Consider the following 20630-nt stretch of genomic DNA (forward strand, 5'->3'; position numbering starts at 1 on the left):
CGTGACTTCGTGAACAGAGTTCTTATACTAGAGTTACCTTCCCCTGACAAACAGAACTTGTCGTCTGCGCTTTCTTTTGGTGTATACTATGTTACGAAGAAAGAAGCAAACCAACAAAGCGGAGAATGTTTATTAGGATCAAATATGGAGGTGAGTATCAGTAAACTTTAAACAGTTGATCGTTGTCATCCTTTAGTTTCTAAACATCGTGATATCAGCCTTCTCTTTTGACCCTTTCGAGAAGTTACGATTATAGGAAAATGGGACAAGTACACCGGAAGCTCAGTACAGACGTGAATAACTGAAGGTCGCCACAAGAATCACATTTGTGCAGTTATTTTCTAAACATTTCGGCACGACTTTCAGCTCAAGGGCCAATGTATTTTCTTTTTGTTTTGTCAACATCAGGTGACTTTTTTTTTCTTTTTTTTTTTGTACGAACCAAGGCTTCCATTTACTATGTATGCTTATCATCTGTTTTGCTCCTACGTCTTGGCGTTCTTTGCGGCTTAAGAAACTTTTTGTCTCCACAAAAGGTTCTTCAAATACATTCACGCTGGACTGTTGTGCATTCTTTCTATTCTACAAAGAACACAACGATTGCCTTACGCTGTCCAGATCGTCTGTCATTTGCTGTGCCAGGCCAAGGACTTTACGAGACAACACGTACACAGCTTATTCCCCGACTATATCTAGTTGCCATCCGCTGTGTAAGAGGTCGTCCAGTTCGTTGGCCTCGCAGTTAATGACCAATCTTTCTTTTTTCCTCCAGGTAAATTTTCTAAGGGGTAAAACCTGTAACTTGTAGTTACTGTACAGTTTTCCGCATATTTCTATATCGTTATCCACGTGTTCTTCATTCATTCAGTGCGTAACAATTTTACAAGAATAATTGTTTACAACAAAATTAATAATCCAAAAACATAACAAAAGAAAATTACTGCTATACTTTGTCTTGGCGAGGAAAATTACCGTAAGCTCAAATAGCGCTGCGAGCGCAGCTTTGCACATCGACGATCGACACTTTATTACATCGTGGTTCGTTTTAAGATAAAAAAAAAAAATACAGTAGACAGAGGAATTCCACATTGCAACCGCTAACGTCACAAAATTATTTTTTAAAATGTTTTAGTGTAGACCAGGGACGTCAAGAGCCAGCACGGGCCACGGGGTAAACAACCTCTCCGGGTCCCTTGTAATTGTAATCATCAATTATTTTCCAAGTATATAATAATATGCTTACAATTCAATATCTACATTTCACTCAGTAACATGATGTAGACTGCAAGCATTAGGACAAGTGCACTAGAATCAACATCACTGCTTGAGCATTGAAGCGTTCACACATGAGTGGTTAGTAAATGAGGAAAGATGACATTAAAAGATCAAACTTGTAGTACCCCACTCAATAGGAAAAAAAAATTCCCAGAGAGCAAAAATGTTACGTCAGCCTTTCTTTAAAAGGAAAAGAAGAAGGAAAATAATCCACTGACCAAGGCCAGGCTCCTTTCAAAGCCGCGAGCTTTTTAACCAGACCTACCTGTCTCCCGCTCTCGTCAGGCTTGGTGTAGACGTTTGTGAAGTGCTAAAAAATCCAAGAAGTGCAGATATGCAAACGAAGACGCTTTTGCCATTGGTCTTAACCCTAACCACTTCTATTTACACACCACCTCTGTCACCGCTAGTGGTTATTATTGTCAAGAGATGCTGCTAACTGTCACAGTCGTATCGTTTATCATGAAATCCTGAAGAAGAGGAAACGGGTCATAATTCATTCTTAATATTGCAAACGTCACCTCCCAGACTTTGGTGGCAAGTTTTGTGTATTTGGGGAGGGGTGGGCTTTTTTCACTCTTTAATTACATGCATCATCTGTGAAAAACTGTCACCATTTCCGTCTGAACCAAGGGTTGATATAATAGAACTTATCTTGCAAAAAGACCTCATTACTGGATGCCATTACATGTTAACCTGACGAACCACAACTGGATGTCGTGCACGTGTGTGCGCTTGCTTGCGTGCGTGTGTCGGAGATAGAAAGGGTAAAGGGAAGGCTGGTAGAGACCTAGTGTAAAGAAGGTTTGCTATAAGATACAGTCAATATTAAAAGCGTATTTACCATCGTTTATTGCGGCTAAAGATCACCAGATGATGTTGGTCAACACTGATTGTCAGAGAGTCCACTTCGAAGAGTACGTCCGGAAACAATGTCCCTTGAACAAGAAAGGTACTGTCTTATTAGTATATCTCGATTACTTCATGTGTGTGTGTGTGTGATCTAATTACAAATTCACAGCGCATGTTTATATGAAACTAATGACAACGCTGGTTTTTTTTTTTAAGTTTTTCCAGAAACTCAGTTTTCAATTAAACGTTAGCGTTCGCGCGCACATACACACAGAAAGAGAGGACAGATAAAGGAGAAACAAAAGACGGTCACAGACGTTTGAATAGTCATTTCAATACTTGAGCAAATTGCTTCAACTTTTGAGGGCGAGCGAATGTAGAATCCTTCTGTGTATAAGTTTTAGTTACTTGAAACTCTTACGACTGCCATAAGCAAAAAAGGAATATTAAAAAAAAACCTAGTTATGTTTGAAAGAAGAAATTATCACTCATTCTGTTCTCACTATACACCAAAATATATTATTATTGTTGTTGTGGCAGAACGTGTCTGGCACTATTTTATACACACTTTGAAAGTGCCTGTGCCGATTCTGTTTCTCATAACCGAGCGTCAATAAATGGAGATAGTGGACTAGACTCACAAGCCCTTTATATCGTTGAAAGCATTTGCTCTTACGAATCAGCCATGTGTGTGTAACAGGGGAAGAGATGCGGATTCTCTTCCCCCAATCTTTCCGCAACACAAAACACAACACTTTCGTGGGTTCTAGATCGTTTTATTCGTTTACTCCAACGCCAGTCGATGGTGCTGGCGATGGCGAAACTCGACACAACACACTCTCGCTCTTCCTAGAAAACTGAGCTCCCACCTCTGCGCTGTCTCCTCACATTCTGCCCCTCGCCTCTTCATCCTTCACTCCCCCCCACACATCCACGCACCTACATCCTGTCGCTAGTCGACCCCCTCCCGCTCTCCCTCTGTCGCGGGGCTGTCACCTGGCCAGTGATTATCCCCCATCGCCAGCCTGTACCTTCCCTGTGTGCGTGTATGTGCGTGCCATCTTCCATCCTACTTAAATGCGATGTCCCACACTACCATATGTGTTTCTAGGGAAAGCCAGAAGCCATACGATCAGAAAGAACAACAATGAGGGCGCTGCCTGTCCTGGGCTAAGAGCTCTGCAGTGGTGTCTTACCGTTCCGTCTCTTTTTGAAAGGGACCACCAAGTTTTTTCCAGGGCGGAGTATGTTTGGCCAAAGCAGGCCTGCAGGGCACAAAAGCCTGAAAAGGAGTTCTCAGAGTTTTGATCATGCATTGTCCTTGCAGAAGTCCTTGACCTATGCGATCAGACCGGGCAGCTGGTGGGTCTACCGTCCAAGAATTTATCGGAATACGTAAGCACTTGCACGCAGGAAAGGAAGATCTACTTTCCGATTGCGCTTCGTATAGGTAAGTGTGATGGTGGCGATGCAAAGCCATATAAGGGGTTCAGTACAAGCTGAACGGGTAATTGGCGGCCAATTGTTTAGGACAGCGTGGGGGACCCTACAAGTACAACTCTGTGCCCACTGAATGTAGAAATTAAACGATTAGCTTATATTTAAGAATCGTGATAATCGTTTGACCAGGATGTGACAGTGCCTGTATCTCGAGAAACACTCTACTTTGAGTCTACTTTTCGCTGTAGGGTCAAACTTTTTTTTAGGCACTTGGCCAAAGACGAGGCAATGTGGAACAGGACAATGTGCAGGATCAGTTCATGTAGAACACTTTGATACGCAGCTTCCGTGACGACAGACTTTTCTTGAGATGTTTGTTGGATTGGTTCAGTAAAAAGACGCAGAACACTGCAATTTTACTTCGGTAAAAAAAGCGCATGCCAGGCGCTTTTATCTTACTCGACCTAGTCGGCATTGCAAGACCGTTACGGTAAAGGATGTTACCAGCTTCAGAAAGAACAACTTTGCAACTCAGGGTGATGCCAATGGTCTGCCGGTCCCCTGAAACCTTGACGTAGCTCCTTTTCGATGTGAGCTATATTCTTCTGTCAAAAAGACATAGCTCGATCCGTCAAGAAGAAGATACAGCTATGTCCCAGACATCGAGAACAGGAATACGGCCCTGAACAAGCAGCCTACACAGACTTCGAGAACCGCTTAAGCGTCGGCCACCACAAAATAAACTACATACATGTATATGTGAGGCGTCAGTGTTTCCCCCTCCCTATCACTGCCACGAAGTGCAGCAGGCAGCTCCTCACGGTCGCTGACAATTTACCGGGGCGGTCACAACTTACGGCGGAAATCTTCTCCCTACAGCACTTGCATCCGGGCGTCGTCCTTACTCATGGATACAGCTCTATAAAGAAGGAAAGTTTTCTGTGTACCTAGAACTTACGGATATTTATCTTCATGTCCGGACACACCAATCTACTTGCAAGTTTCTGTCTTTTGCGCTGGACGGCCAGTTTTAAATTTCTTTTTTTCCCGTGGATCTGCATCCGCCTGTTGGACGCTGTGATTGCTAAAGTGCGTCAGCAAACATTGGAGATCTTAAATTACCTTGCCGAATTTTTGCTGAAGAATTGAGATATGAAATTGTTGACTTGGGATCTGCGCAACCTTGAAGAACTCGGCTTTCTTTACAATTGTGGAAAAGTCCGACCTGACCCATACTAGGGACTTCAAACACCAGGCCATGCATTTCCACAAAGGCTTTGCTGTTTCGAGCTTCTAAAAAAACAAAAAAAACGCCCCAATAACGTGAAGCAGCAGTTACGAGTTACACTCGAAGTTTCTAGTGATTGATCTTTGTGCTGCGGCGGCGGCCAACCTCATCCCCCTTCTGCAGACTGCGTATTAACCCTCTACAGTAGGCTCTGGCACATATATGGAACCCAATTTCTCAGAACTGGGGTCAGTCCTTGCGAATCATACAAGCGCTGCAGCAGACCCTACGTACTCTACACCCATCGGCTGTGGTTGCTTTTGGAGTCCTGTTAGTCCAACGGACGGCTACATTCTCATGTACAGATTCGTCGACTACCAGCTGGGCAGTTCATCTTTCTTATCTCCAGATAGCGGTCTCTAATAGGGACGAGGCTTAAGCGAGCCAGAGCGGCTGCGATTTTATGAACCCTGACAGTTTGGGGCAATCAGTTTCGTGGCCAAGCAGTCATGCTTGTGTAACGGGGCGGCCCTGCTCGGAGGTACGGAGGGCTGCGCCTGCAGTCATCTGAGAAAGAGAGGATGGATGGCCGATAATAACAGGAGGGGGAATGGAGGGAGCGACAGAAAGCAAATGAAGATAGCGATCTCACAGTCATACTAAAGCAACACAGCCAAATTTACAAATGCTTTAATGAACCTAGCAGTAATAATGAATAGTCAGAATAATACGCCTTCAAGACGTCGGGCTGTCTGTATCTTTGCCCAGGAACCCATTGGGAAAAAAGGGGGATTACAAAGAGGGTGCAAGCCTCGTGTTTGACCTGTTTAAAAACAAGTTCCGGATGTTGGTTTAAGCATGCTCGCCAGTGATTTTCCCTTCTGCAGTCCATCTGGTTCGTGCTTGCAGTCAGGGCGACACTCGCTCTCCTTTTCCGCCCGATACACTCAGCTGATCCTGCGTTTCATTCAGAACGAGTCTCCTTCACAACCATGACCGCCTTCCTGGCCAAAAATCGTCTGCCATAGTGGGAATCACAGAATACGGTGCTATACTAACTGCGTGTAGTATGATAAATGCACGTACCCTTCAAACATAATTAAAACTAATTTCACTCAGGAGACTTTCCTCTTTCGTTAATGTTATCAGGCTAGTCCGTTAGCGCGGGTAAAAACCTCAAATCACAAGCACGGCGGAATTCCGGCTGGAAATTGTTGCACCTGAATGGTTATAAGGCTCATTACTCATTAGTGGTAAAAAGGCTTGACATATAGCGTCACAGGTTCTTGCAAAGATTAGACTCCGAGGAGTTTTGTACAAGTCCTGCTCGGTCACCAACTCAATGTCAGCTGCAATGATAGAGCTTTTGACTGGTCTCGAATGTTATGAGGTCTGCTATGGATTTGCAAGACGTTGTTTACATTTCACACGTTCACAAACACATGAAATCTCCCCCCACCGCCCCTCTGTTTGAAGTCTACAGCAGCAGTTGAGTCGATACTTGTGTCGATAATCGTGTTTGATGTCTAATCCAGACGATTCTATCGGTTTTTGTTTTTGTTTCTAGGGCGCCCCAACCACCAGGTGAAAGAAGTACGACCTATGGTGAAAAATTTTGCCAAAAGGTTCCCGGATTTGATGGGTCAGTTGAGCCAGTGCCTAGCTATATCTCCCGCAGTCATTGGGTGATAAGGCTGATACATCTTTCTCACCCTTCCTCTCTCACCCACACGCACTACCTTGGTATGTTTATCCATCACACATTTAACTGATTTTTCGGACTGTCTGGTGGAGGGACATGAGACATGTGGGAGGCAGAAGGTAAGAAGGGGTTTTATGTGGAAATCAAAGCAACTGGCAACAGGTGTCACACACGGCGAAAGAACAGCCTGTCCCAGGTGAGACTGGAGCCCAAGACAGCGGACCCTTGTAGGGTAGAAAGAGGTTGGGGGTGGGGGGCGGAGTTATAGGTACAATTGAATGGGAGCTTTCAAAAGAAAAAAAATGGTAGTGACTTTGGTAATAGTCCTGTGTTTCACATTTCGCCTTGCTGATGGTATTATCATCCACAGCTTACATTCTTATGATTCATTTCAGAAAATCTGGATGCCCAGACAGCAAGTTCAAAGCCACAATTACTATCACCATTACCCAGAAAGAAGGCACAAGCACAGCAGAAAAAGGGAAAAAAATTAAAGTAGGCTACATAGTTTAACACCAGCTTATATTTGGTGGACAACTTCAGCCAGGAGCATTTATATTCCTTTGACCGGCAGTTACAAAATGAAAATCCTCAACCTTTCACTAGATCTGAATGTTTGTCACATGTAATCAAATTAGGATTTATATGTAAATGGGTATGTATCTAACATCTCTTGGATTAACTAATGCATGTATCATGCAGAAATGCAGGTTAAGAAATGACACGGACTTAAGAGCCATAAGCTATTTAATAATAAAATAATAACAAACAAACAAAAATTATAGGCTGTTGACAGTTTCATGAAAAGTGAGATAAAATTCTGCTTCTTTATGGTGACTGAGGATTTTAAAACAGATTGATAGATTACAAGTAAATGACATGTAAATGATGCCAGCTCACCATGGCTAGTTTTTCAAGAAAAAGATTAAGGATCCTTGCTACAGCTATTGACATTGTACCAAGCAGGGCTTCTGCTAAGGCTAAATTCTTTGGGGTCCTTCTTAAAAATCTGAAGAAGGGGTCCCTGTTCTTCGCCCAAATTTGAAGGGGACCCCATTGACAGAAATTGAAGGGGTCCTCTGAACTTTTAATGCTTACTGTACGCAATTTTTTGCGTAAGCAGAAGCCCTGGTACCAAGCGAACAACAGATTTCAATCAGGTACATACGCGCGCGCACACTCACACACAAGCATGGAAAAAAATGTACTTCAACAGCAGGCTCACGGCAACATATTTTTTTGCTTTAGTACTAAGGTAAATGAAATCAACACAGGCTAGCACCAAAAGGAACTGTCACGCAAATCATGTGGTACTCTTTCTGTTTAGAGATTTTCTAATTCCCTTCCTGAGTTTTGGTGTTTTTGCGCTGTCTTCTCTTTTATCACCCTTTGGTTTCTTGTCACCACTTGTGACAATTTTCATCATGATAAGTGGACTGGCAGGTGCTGTTCTTTTTAGACACGCTTCCACCAAACCTGCTAACAGCACCTCCTGATGAAGTTCTGAAAAAAAAAAAAAATTAAGGTTCTTCAGTTATTAATTCCCCAGCCCACTTCCCAGTACAATATTGTGACAATATGCTGAAAACTAAGGACTGGGATAAACAAAATGTCTCTAATATGCACCTTTCTAAATGCCCCAAGAATGAGGAGTAAAATAAACATGAAAAAGTCCATTTTATATGATTTTATCATGTTCAACAAATTTCATCCCATGCTGTTAGTGGGTGGGAACTCTCAAGAACAAGCAACATACTTGTGTCTGAGCTCTGACACCAGTGAATCACATCCCAAAATGAAGCAGCTGCCTGCAATTGAGGTGATGTTTGTAGCTTGTCATTCTCTGTTGACTGATGCATGACATCCAGGACATGGACCACCGTTTTGTTCAGGCAAGCTACAACTGCTGCATAGGGGGAACAGCCTGTTTGTTCACCACAAGAAACATATCCTGATTTTTCCTCCTGCTTTTCCCTGCTACACCTGCCAGCAAAAGCACCAAAGACATTCAAGGACAGTTATCTTCTGGCAAAGAACTTCATGCATTCCCCTGACAAGAATTTACTGATCTCAGTGTGCCTTCAAATACTGTATCATGCACTTGGTGGCTGCTTGTGACAAAGTTCTGCTTACCCTTTTTAACCAAGTGATCTGTTGATCCTTATCAGCCAAATATTGCATTTAATGTTGTACTTCAGCCGTTAAACAATTCCCTTACATTCATTTTATCATTTTTCCCCCTCTTAAACTCCTTATGCAAATATTTACTTCAGTTCTCTGAAATATTACTGCATGGATAGGTACTAAAAGGAAAATGACAAGATCCATAGACACAGTAACAGCCACAAAAGAAAAAAAAAGAAAAGAAAAAAAATGCAGCTCTTACATTCTACACATTTTTCTAAGAAATAATTTTGAGCAACATCATAAATGTACTTATTATTTACCTGAAGCACCAATAGGAAACCAACTGTTCTAGGGTAGTGGTATAGATGTTAACATCGACATGCTTGTGCAGGTGTGCCACAGCTTCAAATACACAATGTGTGCTTGTTGGTGCAATGTAAGGAAGGCTTGGTTTCAAAGTTTCTGCCATTGCAGCATAGCTGCTTAGAAGGTTGGTGAGAAACGATGGTAAGCGTTTGATCAATTTCAGTTTACGCTCTCTATCTCCTTCCACACTTTCAACAATATATGTCAAAACCTTGTCCACCCATGTTACCAAAGTCAACAGTTTGCTGCCAGATTGCACACAGCGAGACTCACTCAGCACCCATTTAGCAGCAGTCCAAGCAGCCTCCACTATGGCTGCCTTACTATCCGAAAAAGCCATCCCACTGTTGTCACTATGACAAGTTAAATCACATTCAAGCAAAAGGGACAGTGTGAGACTGTAAACATAGGCTAGGTTATCTTTCTCTGTAGCATTAGTCATGCCATCAAGTTTTTCAAGTTTCCTTTTAGCTGTTCGTCCTGCAGCATTGGCATGTGCTGAGCTGGGCAAATGGAAACCATGGGAAAAGGACAGCTGCCTAGCCACTTCTGCTGCAAGAGCAGCTTCCTGGCTTTGACCCAGATGACCAAGGTGCCACAAGGCCATGGCTACAAGGCTGGGTGTTGGCTGGGTGACTGCAGACAGATTAGGATGTTCTGGGTTGTGCAAAATCCTCAAAAGCCATTCTAGAGACTGTTTATTCAAAGCACTGAAAATGAGAAACATAGGAAGCATGTCATTTTAATTATAAAATAGTTCATAAGCAGCAGGATGCCTGGAATGGGTGGGGAAGGAATAAGAATAACTCATTTGTTCTTAGTAGAAAACAGCAGCATGATGTTAACATCCCTTTTAGAATGAATAAAACTCAGTCATGCCAGCTACATGCGGAACAGATGATCCAAGGGAGATAATTGTACCTTGGTGCATGCTGAATGTTCATTTCCTACTTTTATAGTAAAATAATAATAAATGCATATATACAGCGCCGTTCTCCAGCAACAGCACAACTCAAAGCGCTTTACAGCAATAATAGTGCACCTGTATAGCGTGCTTTGCTGTCTAGCTCAGTGCACTGCACAGGAAGAGCAAATACTGCACAATAAAGTAACAAAACACAAAGATGAAGTGGTGATGTAACATAACAGTACACAATGTAGCGATAGCCAGTTTCTCTTAGGAAGATCAAGCCAGGTGGAGAACTATGTGAAGAATATGATGTAGAGAAAAGTCATCTTCAACCCGTTGGCAAAAGGGAGATTACCCTAATCATCACAATCAGATGATGTATCTAAATATAATTGTTCTTCAATCATTTCATAAAGACATCCAAGTAAAGAAGTTGAAGCAGAACTCAACCATTACATTGTGTAAACAAGTGTCTACAAAGCACTGCTTTTATTTGAAAGTACAGCTCCATTTTGTCTTCCATATTAGTTACATGTTTTTACTGATGGCATGAATTAATGAATAAGGGATGAGAAAAACTGAGTTCCATACCTGGATTTGGACAACACAAGGTGGACGCATGCTAATATGGAACTCTTTAGTAAGCTTCGGGCAAGTCGTGGGAGTGACAGCCACCACACTCTAGAGGTGCCAAAGCGCACAGTAAACCAAAGTTGGTGCAGTACTTGACTAATCAGTTGACAGTCTTCAGCTGTGTCCTGCCTGTAAGGATAAAAGATAAAAAATAATAAAAAAAAAATCAGCAGTAGACAATATTTTCATCAATTTGTTAATTAAATGACATGCAAGATGAAGTGTTTGGTAATAAATTTATTACTTCAAAACAAAAAACTACAATGCTTCTGACGTTGTTGACATTAATATCCCATGTGAAAAATAGAACAATGGCCTGGGAAAATAATACACTTTCAACAGGAAACATTTTGTAAAGGGATAATCAAGTTGCTTTTTACTTGCTAATTTATTGAAAGTTTTAGTTCATTCTTTTCACTGAGTGAGCATGGTTGACAAGTTATTATTTTGCATTGAATGAATATGGTCCATAGCACTCAACATCTGCAGATTAAAAGCTATCACTATCAGATGGCAAATAACATGACGCATAGTAGCAGCTACCTACAGATAATCTCTGATGAAGGAAGTCAACCAGGGCAGCAAGCCATGTTCAACAACCCAGTCCTTGGCAACAGTTGCTATGGAGCAGCCTTTAATGAGGACTTGCAAAGCTCCACGCTGTGAAATTTAGAAATCAAGATGAAATGTATGGAAGTATAACTTGCTTATATAAAAATATATGCATACTTTATCAGCAAATTTGCATCAAACTTTAAAGCAATCTTATTTTGAGAGTGATGTCCCTTCACCTAACTGGCTGGAGGGGACAAACTCTGCCGTTTTATTCGGTCCATAGATTTATGTCGAGTTTTAGCGTACTTTACCAATCTGTGATGTTTGTTGCATCATTCTCCTCTATTCCAGATTGTCCTTCACTGCTTGTGCTGCGTCATTTCTTCCACTCAGCATGAAGGTTACTACATGTCAAGTTTAGATCTTAGATCATTGATCTCTGTGCTTCTGTCGTCTGGTGATAAGACGCGATTTGTGTCATCCTGCATCTTGCTCCGTCTGTTTCTGGTCTGTTGCGGTGCTCGCTTTGTCAGAGCCAGAATTGTAAAGTTTTCAAATGTGTTGCCCTAAAACATTTTCACTGGGCTGAATTAGCGGTCACTTCACAGGAAAGACTGGTGCTGGTGAGAACATCAGTTAGTGCTCACCACATGTCAGACACAGCCAAATGTCTCTACTGAGTGTGAAGGTGATGACAACTGACTTTATCTTACCCGTCTTAACTGTCAGCAACCTCACGTCTTTCACCAGCTACATGCCACTATGGGTCATTTGGTACTGTTGCTATAACCACGGCAACTCTTTTGTTCTTTAGACAACAATAGCTCCAAAGGATATCCTATGAGACCCTTTATCAACCATCTGGCCCAAAGACTTCCTTTGGAATCCCCATTGGTTTTGTGCAAGCAGTGCAGCAACCTGTGAACTCCTGTCATTTTAGAGCCTTGTCTTAACTGGACTGTAAGTCTGGCAAATGCTGGAGAAAGCATGCTATACAAATGTACTCATTATTATTATACGTAGCATATACAAGGGAGAATAAAAAAATAAAGGCAAACTAGTTTAATAGAAGTAACTGCGAGCTATCAAATATATCATTTTTCCACATAGTCCCCAGACAACACATTTGTTCCTTTGTTCAGTTAAATTCTGTATTCCTGCAGATAAGTTTTTCAGCTACTCCTGAAGCCGAGCATTGGATCTTACATTATCAGTAGTGAATCTGTGACTTCAATGGACTGTCCTGTATCCCAAGTCATCATGTATCATGGCAAATGCGGATCCATAAAATCCAAACGTGCTGTCAACTCGGACACTGTTATCTATCAATCTTCTCTGCTCAAGGTGTTCCATATGTTAATGTGTTCTTGTGTGTGAGATGCTGATGAGCTATCAGAACGACCCTCACTGATTACACCTGTTCTTCCCACTTTAAGCCCTTTTACCCCCTCATAAACCTCTCTACCCACTAACAAACCTTTCACTGATTCATGCAGCAACACCCATAATGAGATGACATCTGATGGCAAACTTTCACAGGTTTCACTCCCTCTGCCTATTGCTCTTCCATGGTTTAATCTTGCCACTCAGCAAAAGGCCAAGTGTTAAATTCTCCAACAGGCAAGGTACGTATGTTGCACTGTGCTAGCTTCTCTTTCTTCCAGTTATCACATAATTTAAAAATTACCCTTACTTTTAGATTCTCCCTCAGAATTCGCCAATTTGAAGGGGGAAAAAAAATAACAAAAATATCCTCTCAAAGTCTGACATTTGGACAGCTCAATCACAAGTGTTTGCCAGAAATTCTTATTCCAGTTTTTCTGATCTCTCTGTAGTTGTACCTTGTTCTACCCTTTTCCTCGTTTTCTGTTCTCCTTCCCTCTTTGCAAATGAGAACAAATAGAAGTCTTTTTGTTTTAACCATAAATGTCAACAGAAGGACTCTTTCCTGTTAAAAAGAAAATCCCATTTTCACGAGTAAGTAAAGATGATAAAGAACATGTTAGTCAAAAGAACTGACCACAGTTTTAAGATCACCAAGACTGGAGCTAATATGTGATGTAACAAGCTTGAAAAAATAGCGACGTTCAAACACACGGTGATCACTGGTATCTCTAAGTCCATCTTGAAGCAGCTGCAGCAGCCAACTTCTTTCCTGACAAAAATAAGCAACAGAGATTTTTTTTTTTACCTTTAAGAACTTACACACATAGTGAGTGAAAAAAAAATTAACTGGAACACACCTGCAAAGAGTAATAGTAGATAATAATACATTATAATGCAAAAAAAAAAAAAAAACCACTTTCTCCAAAAGATACAGAAAATGAAACCTTTCAGAAAGCTTTTTGGTGGAAAGAACAAGGCAGAGACTGTAAGCAATGTCATGGATTACTTCAAAAGGAATCAATAGGAATGCATGTACACATTGTAAACCAATGAGGAAAATATCACACTTTATATAGTGTGCACTACCCCAAACAAAGCATCAAGAAAAGTGCAATTTTAAGCATTCCAAAGTTAATACAACTTCTTGATGTACAACTGCCCATGCTAGCGGCCATTAGTTTAAGTACAGCAATTCCAACTAAATTAGATTAGGATTTCAAATCAATGACCACCAAAAAAAAATGGTAAACCAGACCAGTGGGATGGGGCTGTTGAAAAACTTGTAGAACTCTGGTACACTGCTGACATCTAGAGCTGGCTTCAGAAGCAGGAACGACTGGATGGCACAGTACATGTTATGACCTGCACATTTATATAGGCTAAATAAACTGTGTCCCATACATTTATATGAACCTCATTAACTATGACTTGTACATATAAAAGATCACATGATTATAGCAGTGCAGGCACACATATAAACATCCATTAATGCATGCGTTTTGGAGCTGAGCAAAGCCATATGGCCAAATTATATGCGTGCCTTAAGTCATGCATGACATCATGTAAGAAACAGATTTCAAGGAAACTTTACAGAAAACATTTGCTGCTTGTGGATGCAACAGTTATTTCCCTAAAACTGTAGATAGCTCTTGAACATAAAGTTTTCTAAACAAGTCCAGCTTTCAGCTTGCAGCAAATGCTTAGGTCCTATCAATTTGTTAAGATTGTGCTAAGGGCCTCTGTAAAATGTTTACTCAGTCACAAGGAAGGAAATGGAAAAAAATCCCTTTACCTGGGTCACTGATAATCTTGACTGCCCTGGCAAGGAAGAGGGAAATAGTGCAGGACAGTTTTTGGTTCTCTTTAGAAAGGCTGTTCCGCAAAAGTTCCAAAAATGCCAGTAGCAAGCTCTTCTCTGGCAGATGATGAGCACCCTCTATATGAGTATAAAGGTTGGCCAAAGCTAGAAAGGCAAGTTTTCGCATTCCTGCTTCATGGCTGCTCAAGGCAGCAAAGACTAGACCAAGGCAGTTGTTGTTGATGAATGGACGGATCTCAACAACATGTTCTGCAAAAATATGTAATAGTTTCAGATATTTGAAATTTTCCTGTTCATTCTTATCAATTCTATTCAATATTTACCAGATGACTCGACTATTTGGAGCCTAGGGGATACACCTGCTCTTCAACCAAATTACTGTCCCATAAAGTTGTTGTCATGTTTCTGTGGAAAGCAAGGCTAGTCATCACCACCTGCACTACATGCACCCTTAACGATGTTCAAATGGATCTTTAACAACAGACAAATCAGGACAAGGTTTGTGGAGAAACATGCCTAAGGTCTATCTGAAGAAAAACAGTTGGGACCAGATATCCTGCAGAGGTCATGCGTAGGTAAACCCTCAAACGCCCTTGCTAGGTCTCGCAGATACACTAGATCACTGTCTGAGAAAACCACTACTGGCTAAGGACTTACATGTCAGCAGAAGCATGGATCCATCACCTTGCAACTGAAGGTTTATGGGATCTATTGACAGGGCATGGCAGTCTGACTAAATCACTGACTTAGTTAAAGCCAGCAGACGATGACCTTCTCTACCATCTTCTACAAAGATGACCTTCTCCACGATCTTCTAAAAAGATGACCTTCTCCATCATCTTCTAAAGGATGCATGGACGAGGGGTTCAAAGCACACTTAATTCTCCACAAAGAACCCAGGCCAAAATCCATATAGGTGAAAGGGAACACGATGCAGATCTATTCCTAGAGAGGTCTTAATGATTCTGATATGCTCTCATCCCTACAACCAGAGTAAGACAATAGGTGGGAAGGTGAAAGAGAACGATGACAGCACAGTATGCATGCAGTGTAGTCAGTGAACCAAACAAAAAGGCTACTGAGCTCTTTTTACATAGCCTTTATATAGCAACTGAGGGTAGGTGCACCTGGTTACAGTGAAACCCCAAGCAGACAAAGGGACTAAACATAGTGATAAGGCCGCTAATTCATTTGGTGGTAGCCCCTATGCTACAAAAAGCTGGGTTCTCTGGTAAAGTTAGTAAAAATCATTACACTTTATCTTGCTTTCAAAATCAGTTTTAACAGAATATTTTGTGACAGCACAAAACATGGAAAGACATCTACCTGGTCCCAGAAAGTGACAGAACAAAGGGAGGAAAAAGCATGGGTCGTAACAACAGGCTTGAGACATCAACTTTTCAGCACTTTTGGTCTGTTTGCCCTGAAAAAAAAAAATTATTTTTACATTTTCACGTGCCTTCTAATGATTAACTACATCTAATATTGCTTACAATCTGATTCATATTGAGTTAAATCTTGCACAATATGCCTACAGTCTGTATAAGTTGATGGCAATGCTGAATTTAACACTCTTCCACCAGAATATTCTTGACTAGAAACAAGCATACATGCCAGTCTACTTACTTTTGCAAAATGAGTGGCTAATAGTGTAGTGGTTAAACCATTCGCTTGTCACCACTGCAGTGAGTGGCTCAGGGTTCAGATCTCATCTCAGGACACTATGTATGTGACATCTATCAACAGGGCTGGGCTTCGGGGGTTTTCTCTGGGTACTCCAGTTTCCTCCCCCCACCTCTCTCCCCCATAGTGCGAAATTGCCACAAGTAGAAAACACTTTCCAACTAAATAAACCAACCAACCAATCTGCAAAATGAAATACTTACATCTGCAGTGCGGAGCAAGGGAAAATGAAGTACAGATGCTTCCATAATGGATGGGTCTATGTGGTCCACAACTTGCTTCAGCTTCAGAGTTTCTATCAATGAGGGCCCCATGTGTTGCTTTACTTCTAAATAACTGACTGCAGCATCTCCCCAGAGCACAGGCCTGCAACACAACACCATCTTTTCCTGATGTTTTTCTTCAGCAGTGCATGCATTTTCTAAAAAAGAAACTATCCCTTGTTTAAGAAAGAAGTAGCTACAAAATGTGGTGTAAAATTTGAAAATGAAAACAGTTTTGCTTATGAGCAATAATGGTCATATTTTTCCAGCTTTTACATTTGATCTGATTTTGTCAGGGCTATCCCTTGTGCCGTTTTTTTCCTTCATGCTGGCTGTTGATTCACCATTTTTATGCTGAATTTAAGAATTTCCCACTTTTATTCTAAGGATACTTCTTTTCAGGTTCATTTTTAATAGACTGAACTGCTTTCCTTTTGAACTGGGCACTTGTATGATATTATGACTGAGGGTGAAGCATATAAAAGCACTAAAGCACACAACTCGATCATCAGTGAGAGGACAAATACAATTACTGACTGACAATTATAAGTGGACAAATACATCTAAAACCATACTATTTGGAGACAGCAGGAAGAAATTTGCAAACGATAAGATACAAGAAGTTTAATTGCAATTCTTCTGCAAGATGCATTAATTTTTTTAATTTTGTATTTTTTTCTTTTCACAAAGTATCAAACACATTGTTTAAAATTTGAAGTTTGAACACTGAAATAATGAGCGGACTCTGTCTTTAAAGAGAAAAAAAATTCACTCACTCTTTCAAGTCTATGCTGGTGTGTGTATGTATGACCTATTCTCATCCTCAGTATAAGCTGAGCACAGCAAAGAATGTTTTCAAAGATGGAGGCATTCTCAAGTGCATGACAGTTCTAGAAATGTGGGTACCTATCTGCTGGTATTACCTGCATACTTACAAAGAAAGTACCACACCCTTCTTTCCCCATACGCATATGCCTTTCAACCCTCAGAACAGTTCCTATCTCTAATCAAAATTGTCACAACACTCTCAAACAACATGTACATGAGCAAAGTCCAACAACACCATAAGCCCATGCTGGAAAGTTGTTCTACCTGAACTTTCTGTTAGATCCTCCATACTTCTCGCATGCTGCCACCAAGAACAAAATCCGCTGATCTGTAAAAGATATAAACCTCCATTACATCTATACTTACAAACAAATTTAATGATGTCAAAATGAGGGGGAAAAAGATCCAAACATATCATAATGGGTTATACAAACATAAACACACTGATCTTATAATGTGCACATTATATTTAATAAATGTAGCTTTTTTAATCTTGTTCCAATCTTGATGAGAAATAACACACAGCAAGCTTTAAGATAGGATCTTTTTTTTTTTGGGGGGTCAAATCAACTGTGTATGAGCAGCATGTTACAGGAACACATCGTGTCTGCAAGATATTTTAACACTACTAAAAATAACTAAAATTTTTTAAAAAATACAATTTACTAAAAAAAATCTTAGTAAGTGAAATGTTCATTACAAAAAACCTTAGTCTTGTTTTAAAGGTTTGTGCAAGCATCAAGACACTAGTTTGCAACTCTGTCCATGCTTACCAGTTAGTGATAGAGAAGCCCCATAAGCAGCCATAAGAATGTTGTAAGATAGGACTGAGCAGCACTTTTTCTCTAGTTGCTGCAGCATCACCAAAAGCCACACCAGCTCGTCCTTGACAGCCTGTAGTTCCCCACCCTTCATAACCATTAGAAACTCTGAATGTCCAACACACATGTTGAAGAAGTCCAAATTAATGACGAATATTCCTCTGAAAAAAGCTCGAGCTCAGGACTAGATTTGGTACTTGCACCAACTGTTGAAAGGACATCATCTGAAGTTTCTTCTCTTTCTGGGTCAAATAAGGCAGATGTGCCATCCTCTTCGAAATGAACATCTACCTGTTTCTCAACATGTTCACCAGTCTCTCCTGAAGATCATCAAAAATAAGAAGTATGCAATTATCTAAAATCAAAACTGAAACTTATTTATTGCTCAACTCTTTAGATATATATAAATATGTGGTTTCTATTCCATTATACTGTTGATCTTTAAAATTAAACAAGATTTTTGAAAATCTGTTCAAGTTTACTCCTCACTTTATTACACAGCAATGAAGTAATCAGATTTTCTGCAGATCTGTAAAAAGAATTTAATAGACTAGCTCTGGCTGTCAGCTACAGAGGACACAGTGAAAGCTGACAGCTTGCTGCTCACACTAAGAAACCTAATCTAAGACTAGAATCTAATATCTTAAAATGTCTGTAAACAAACTGCCATACCTTTAGCAAACAATGCTATCACCAGCTTTCTCAGCAGTGCCAAAATTTTGGGATTCTTGTAATGGTACCTGCACGCAGATAAGTGTCACTGAAACTTAGCTATTCTTTTAAGTTATAATGGATATTATCATTAGATGTTATGGTATCTCATCAAACATGTTTCAATCAAATTATCACCCATGAAATTTAAATACACTTAAAAGTATTGCCTGTACTATGATTTGATTCTCAATTCTTTCACCTACATATTGCTATGTTTATCAGACTGTCTCTTTTGAGGAAATAGAGTGAGCCAAAACCTTCAACATCACCCCAAAAGCCTTTATTTTCCCCAAACTGTGATGCATATAAGTGCTTGACAATTGTACTTAAGCCAAACAAATGCATCTCGGCTATGAGAGAAGCTAAGATGCATCCACTGTATTTATGCTAAGTTCAATAAAGGATTAAGAACAAATGCTAAGAAGAACATACTTCAGACAGCTTTTCACAAGAACAGGCAGAAATCCCATTATAGTGTCTCTTTTAGCTGACCTGATGGGCTAAGGAAAAACAAAAGCAACAACTATTAACAAAACATCAATGCGAAAGTTTTCTTTATGAAGGCACTGCATTAAACATTTTCACTAGCTCCAAATAATAGATGATTAAAATAATGTTGATTTCTAATCACCTTTCCCAACGACCAAAGCAATTACCAAAAAGGAACACACATGTATATAAGACTTCTACTTCTGAGATTTCTTGACGGGTCAGCAGGTGCTGGTAAAACATAACTCAATTATAATATTGTTTATTACTGTGTACAGCTTTTTTCATTAGAAGAAGCTGTTATTTATGCCATGCTGACCAGAGGAATTTTGCCACTTCCATGGTCATGTCATCTCCCATAGGTAAAAATTATTTTAACTGTTTAAAAAAAAATCTTAAGTTAAAGGAAAGAGACTCAGTAAGGCAACTGATGTGCTACAGGTGAAACACCAGACCTACCCGAGACAGCAAGGCAGACAACAGCTCCACCAGACACTGCATACTCTCCTTGCTCCCTTGCCAGTCATTGCTGGAAGTCATGGGCTCTGTTGTTAGATACCGCAGGCAGGCCACAAGAGCATCATCCCAACTGTCTGTTTGGTGCTGTAAATTATTCATTTCCTCATTTTTGCTATGCCCTGAGTTCATGGCCTCCTGCCTAAGCACTGCGGCCAGGATGTGGAAGTGACCTGCCAAAAGATGTGCGCTGCTGGTAGCCAGCCTCACAACCTTTTCCTTAGCTATATGCATTGCTTGAAAACCTGAAAGTTAAAATAAACAATTTGCGAAGTTAAAAAAAAAGTTAAAATAAACAATTGGCGATAGAACTAATGGAAATCAACAATTAAATAAAAAAAAACCTTTCTTTGCATTAACCACCCCAACACTTCTCCCTCATTCTTATTCTCAATAGAAAACAAAAAACCCAAAAAAGTATTCTGCTCTTTGTTTTAACATGTCCATAAGTACATAGTAACACTATTACATTTTTAAACAGTAAACAAAGGAATACAGGTAAAAAAGATGCTAACATCGACATATTAAACTATTATTATCATAGGATGCAAATGAGACTTTCAGGCAGAGATTTCTTCAAGACTTGACATTGTCAATGCAGCATTACCATAAACTCCACAACTGATGAGAGTGCTGATGATCTGGAGAGCCATCCCACCAAGGGGTAACAATTTTTCATTTAAGTAAGGATGAAAAATGTCTGCTATCACCTGCACTGTGGGGTCTTCTGCTGCATCTTCTGAAGTGAAATAATCAGATAATATGACAGACGAAATTATTCATTCATTTGTTTGAAGGAGAGTTAGTCAAGAAAAAAATAGTGTTCTAAATCAAAGTAAACAACAAATCAAAAACTAAAAACACACACACACCCTTACCTCTCATCCTTGAAGTTAGCTGCAGGTAGAATAGGATCATGGGTAAACAAGCATCTTTTTTCCCCACCATGGTATGATTCTCTTGAATCCACTTACTGCATAGCAGACAACACATGGGACTGAACGTCATGAATTTTTCAAACAA

The 20630-nt window shown here is 40.3% G+C and overlaps 2 protein-coding genes across 2 annotated transcripts; one reads left to right on the forward strand and one right to left on the reverse strand.

The window, feature by feature from the left end:
- Positions 1 to 24: 24 nt before the first annotated feature.
- On the forward strand, positions 25 to 7276 carry LOC112567160 (uncharacterized protein CXorf65 homolog). Its single transcript, XM_025243731.1, has 5 exons — positions 25 to 150; positions 2141 to 2227; positions 3455 to 3577; positions 6363 to 6437; positions 6893 to 7276. Exons 1-5 carry the CDS (start codon positions 126 to 128, stop codon positions 6994 to 6996), a joined length of 414 nt encoding a protein of 137 aa, XP_025099516.1. The 5' UTR covers positions 25 to 125; the 3' UTR covers positions 6997 to 7276.
- LOC112567139 (nucleolar pre-ribosomal-associated protein 1-like) lies at positions 7227 to 18149 on the reverse strand. Its single transcript, XM_025243697.1, has 12 exons — positions 17841 to 18149; positions 17332 to 17395; positions 16180 to 16342; positions 15620 to 15716; positions 14267 to 14542; positions 13730 to 13836; positions 13109 to 13243; positions 11081 to 11193; positions 10492 to 10662; positions 8945 to 9700; positions 8254 to 8480; positions 7227 to 8000 (listed from the first exon to the last, which is right to left on the reverse strand). The coding sequence occupies exons 1-12, from the start codon at positions 18013 to 18015 to the stop codon at positions 7801 to 7803; spliced, it is 2484 nt and encodes an 827-aa protein (XP_025099482.1). The 5' UTR covers positions 18016 to 18149; the 3' UTR covers positions 7227 to 7800.
- Positions 18150 to 20630: the final 2481 nt, after the last annotated feature.

The sequence above is a fragment of the Pomacea canaliculata genome, linkage group LG6 (assembly GCF_003073045.1).
Source record: "Pomacea canaliculata isolate SZHN2017 linkage group LG6, ASM307304v1, whole genome shotgun sequence".
In the NCBI taxonomy this organism is placed as follows: Eukaryota; Metazoa; Mollusca; class Gastropoda; order Architaenioglossa; family Ampullariidae; genus Pomacea; species Pomacea canaliculata.

What these genes read in the sequence shown, in the direction of transcription:
- LOC112567160 (XM_025243731.1), top strand. Translation starts at nt 126, where the DNA reads ATGTTTATTAGGATCAAATATGGAG. An exon ending in TCCGATTGCGCTTCGTATAG is followed by an intron (nt 3,578 to 6,362) that starts GTAAGTGTGATG and finishes TTTTGTTTCTAG; the next exon opens with GGCGCCCCAACCACCAGGTG. An exon ending in AAGGTTCCCGGATTTGATGG is followed by an intron (nt 6,438 to 6,892) that starts GTCAGTTGAGCC and finishes GATTCATTTCAG; the next exon opens with AAAATCTGGATGCCCAGACA.
- LOC112567139 (XM_025243697.1), bottom strand. Translation starts at nt 18,015, where the DNA reads ATGTGTGTTGGACATTCAGAGTTTCTAATGGTTATGAAGGGTGGGGAA. An exon ending in CTTGTGTTGTCCAAATCCAG is followed by an intron (nt 9,701 to 10,491) that starts GTATGGAACTCA and finishes TCTCATTTTCAG; the next exon opens with TGCTTTGAATAAACAGTCTC. An exon ending in GTTTCCTATTGGTGCTTCAG is followed by an intron (nt 8,481 to 8,944) that starts GTAAATAATAAG and finishes TTTTGCTGGCAG; the next exon opens with GTGTAGCAGGGAAAAGCAGG.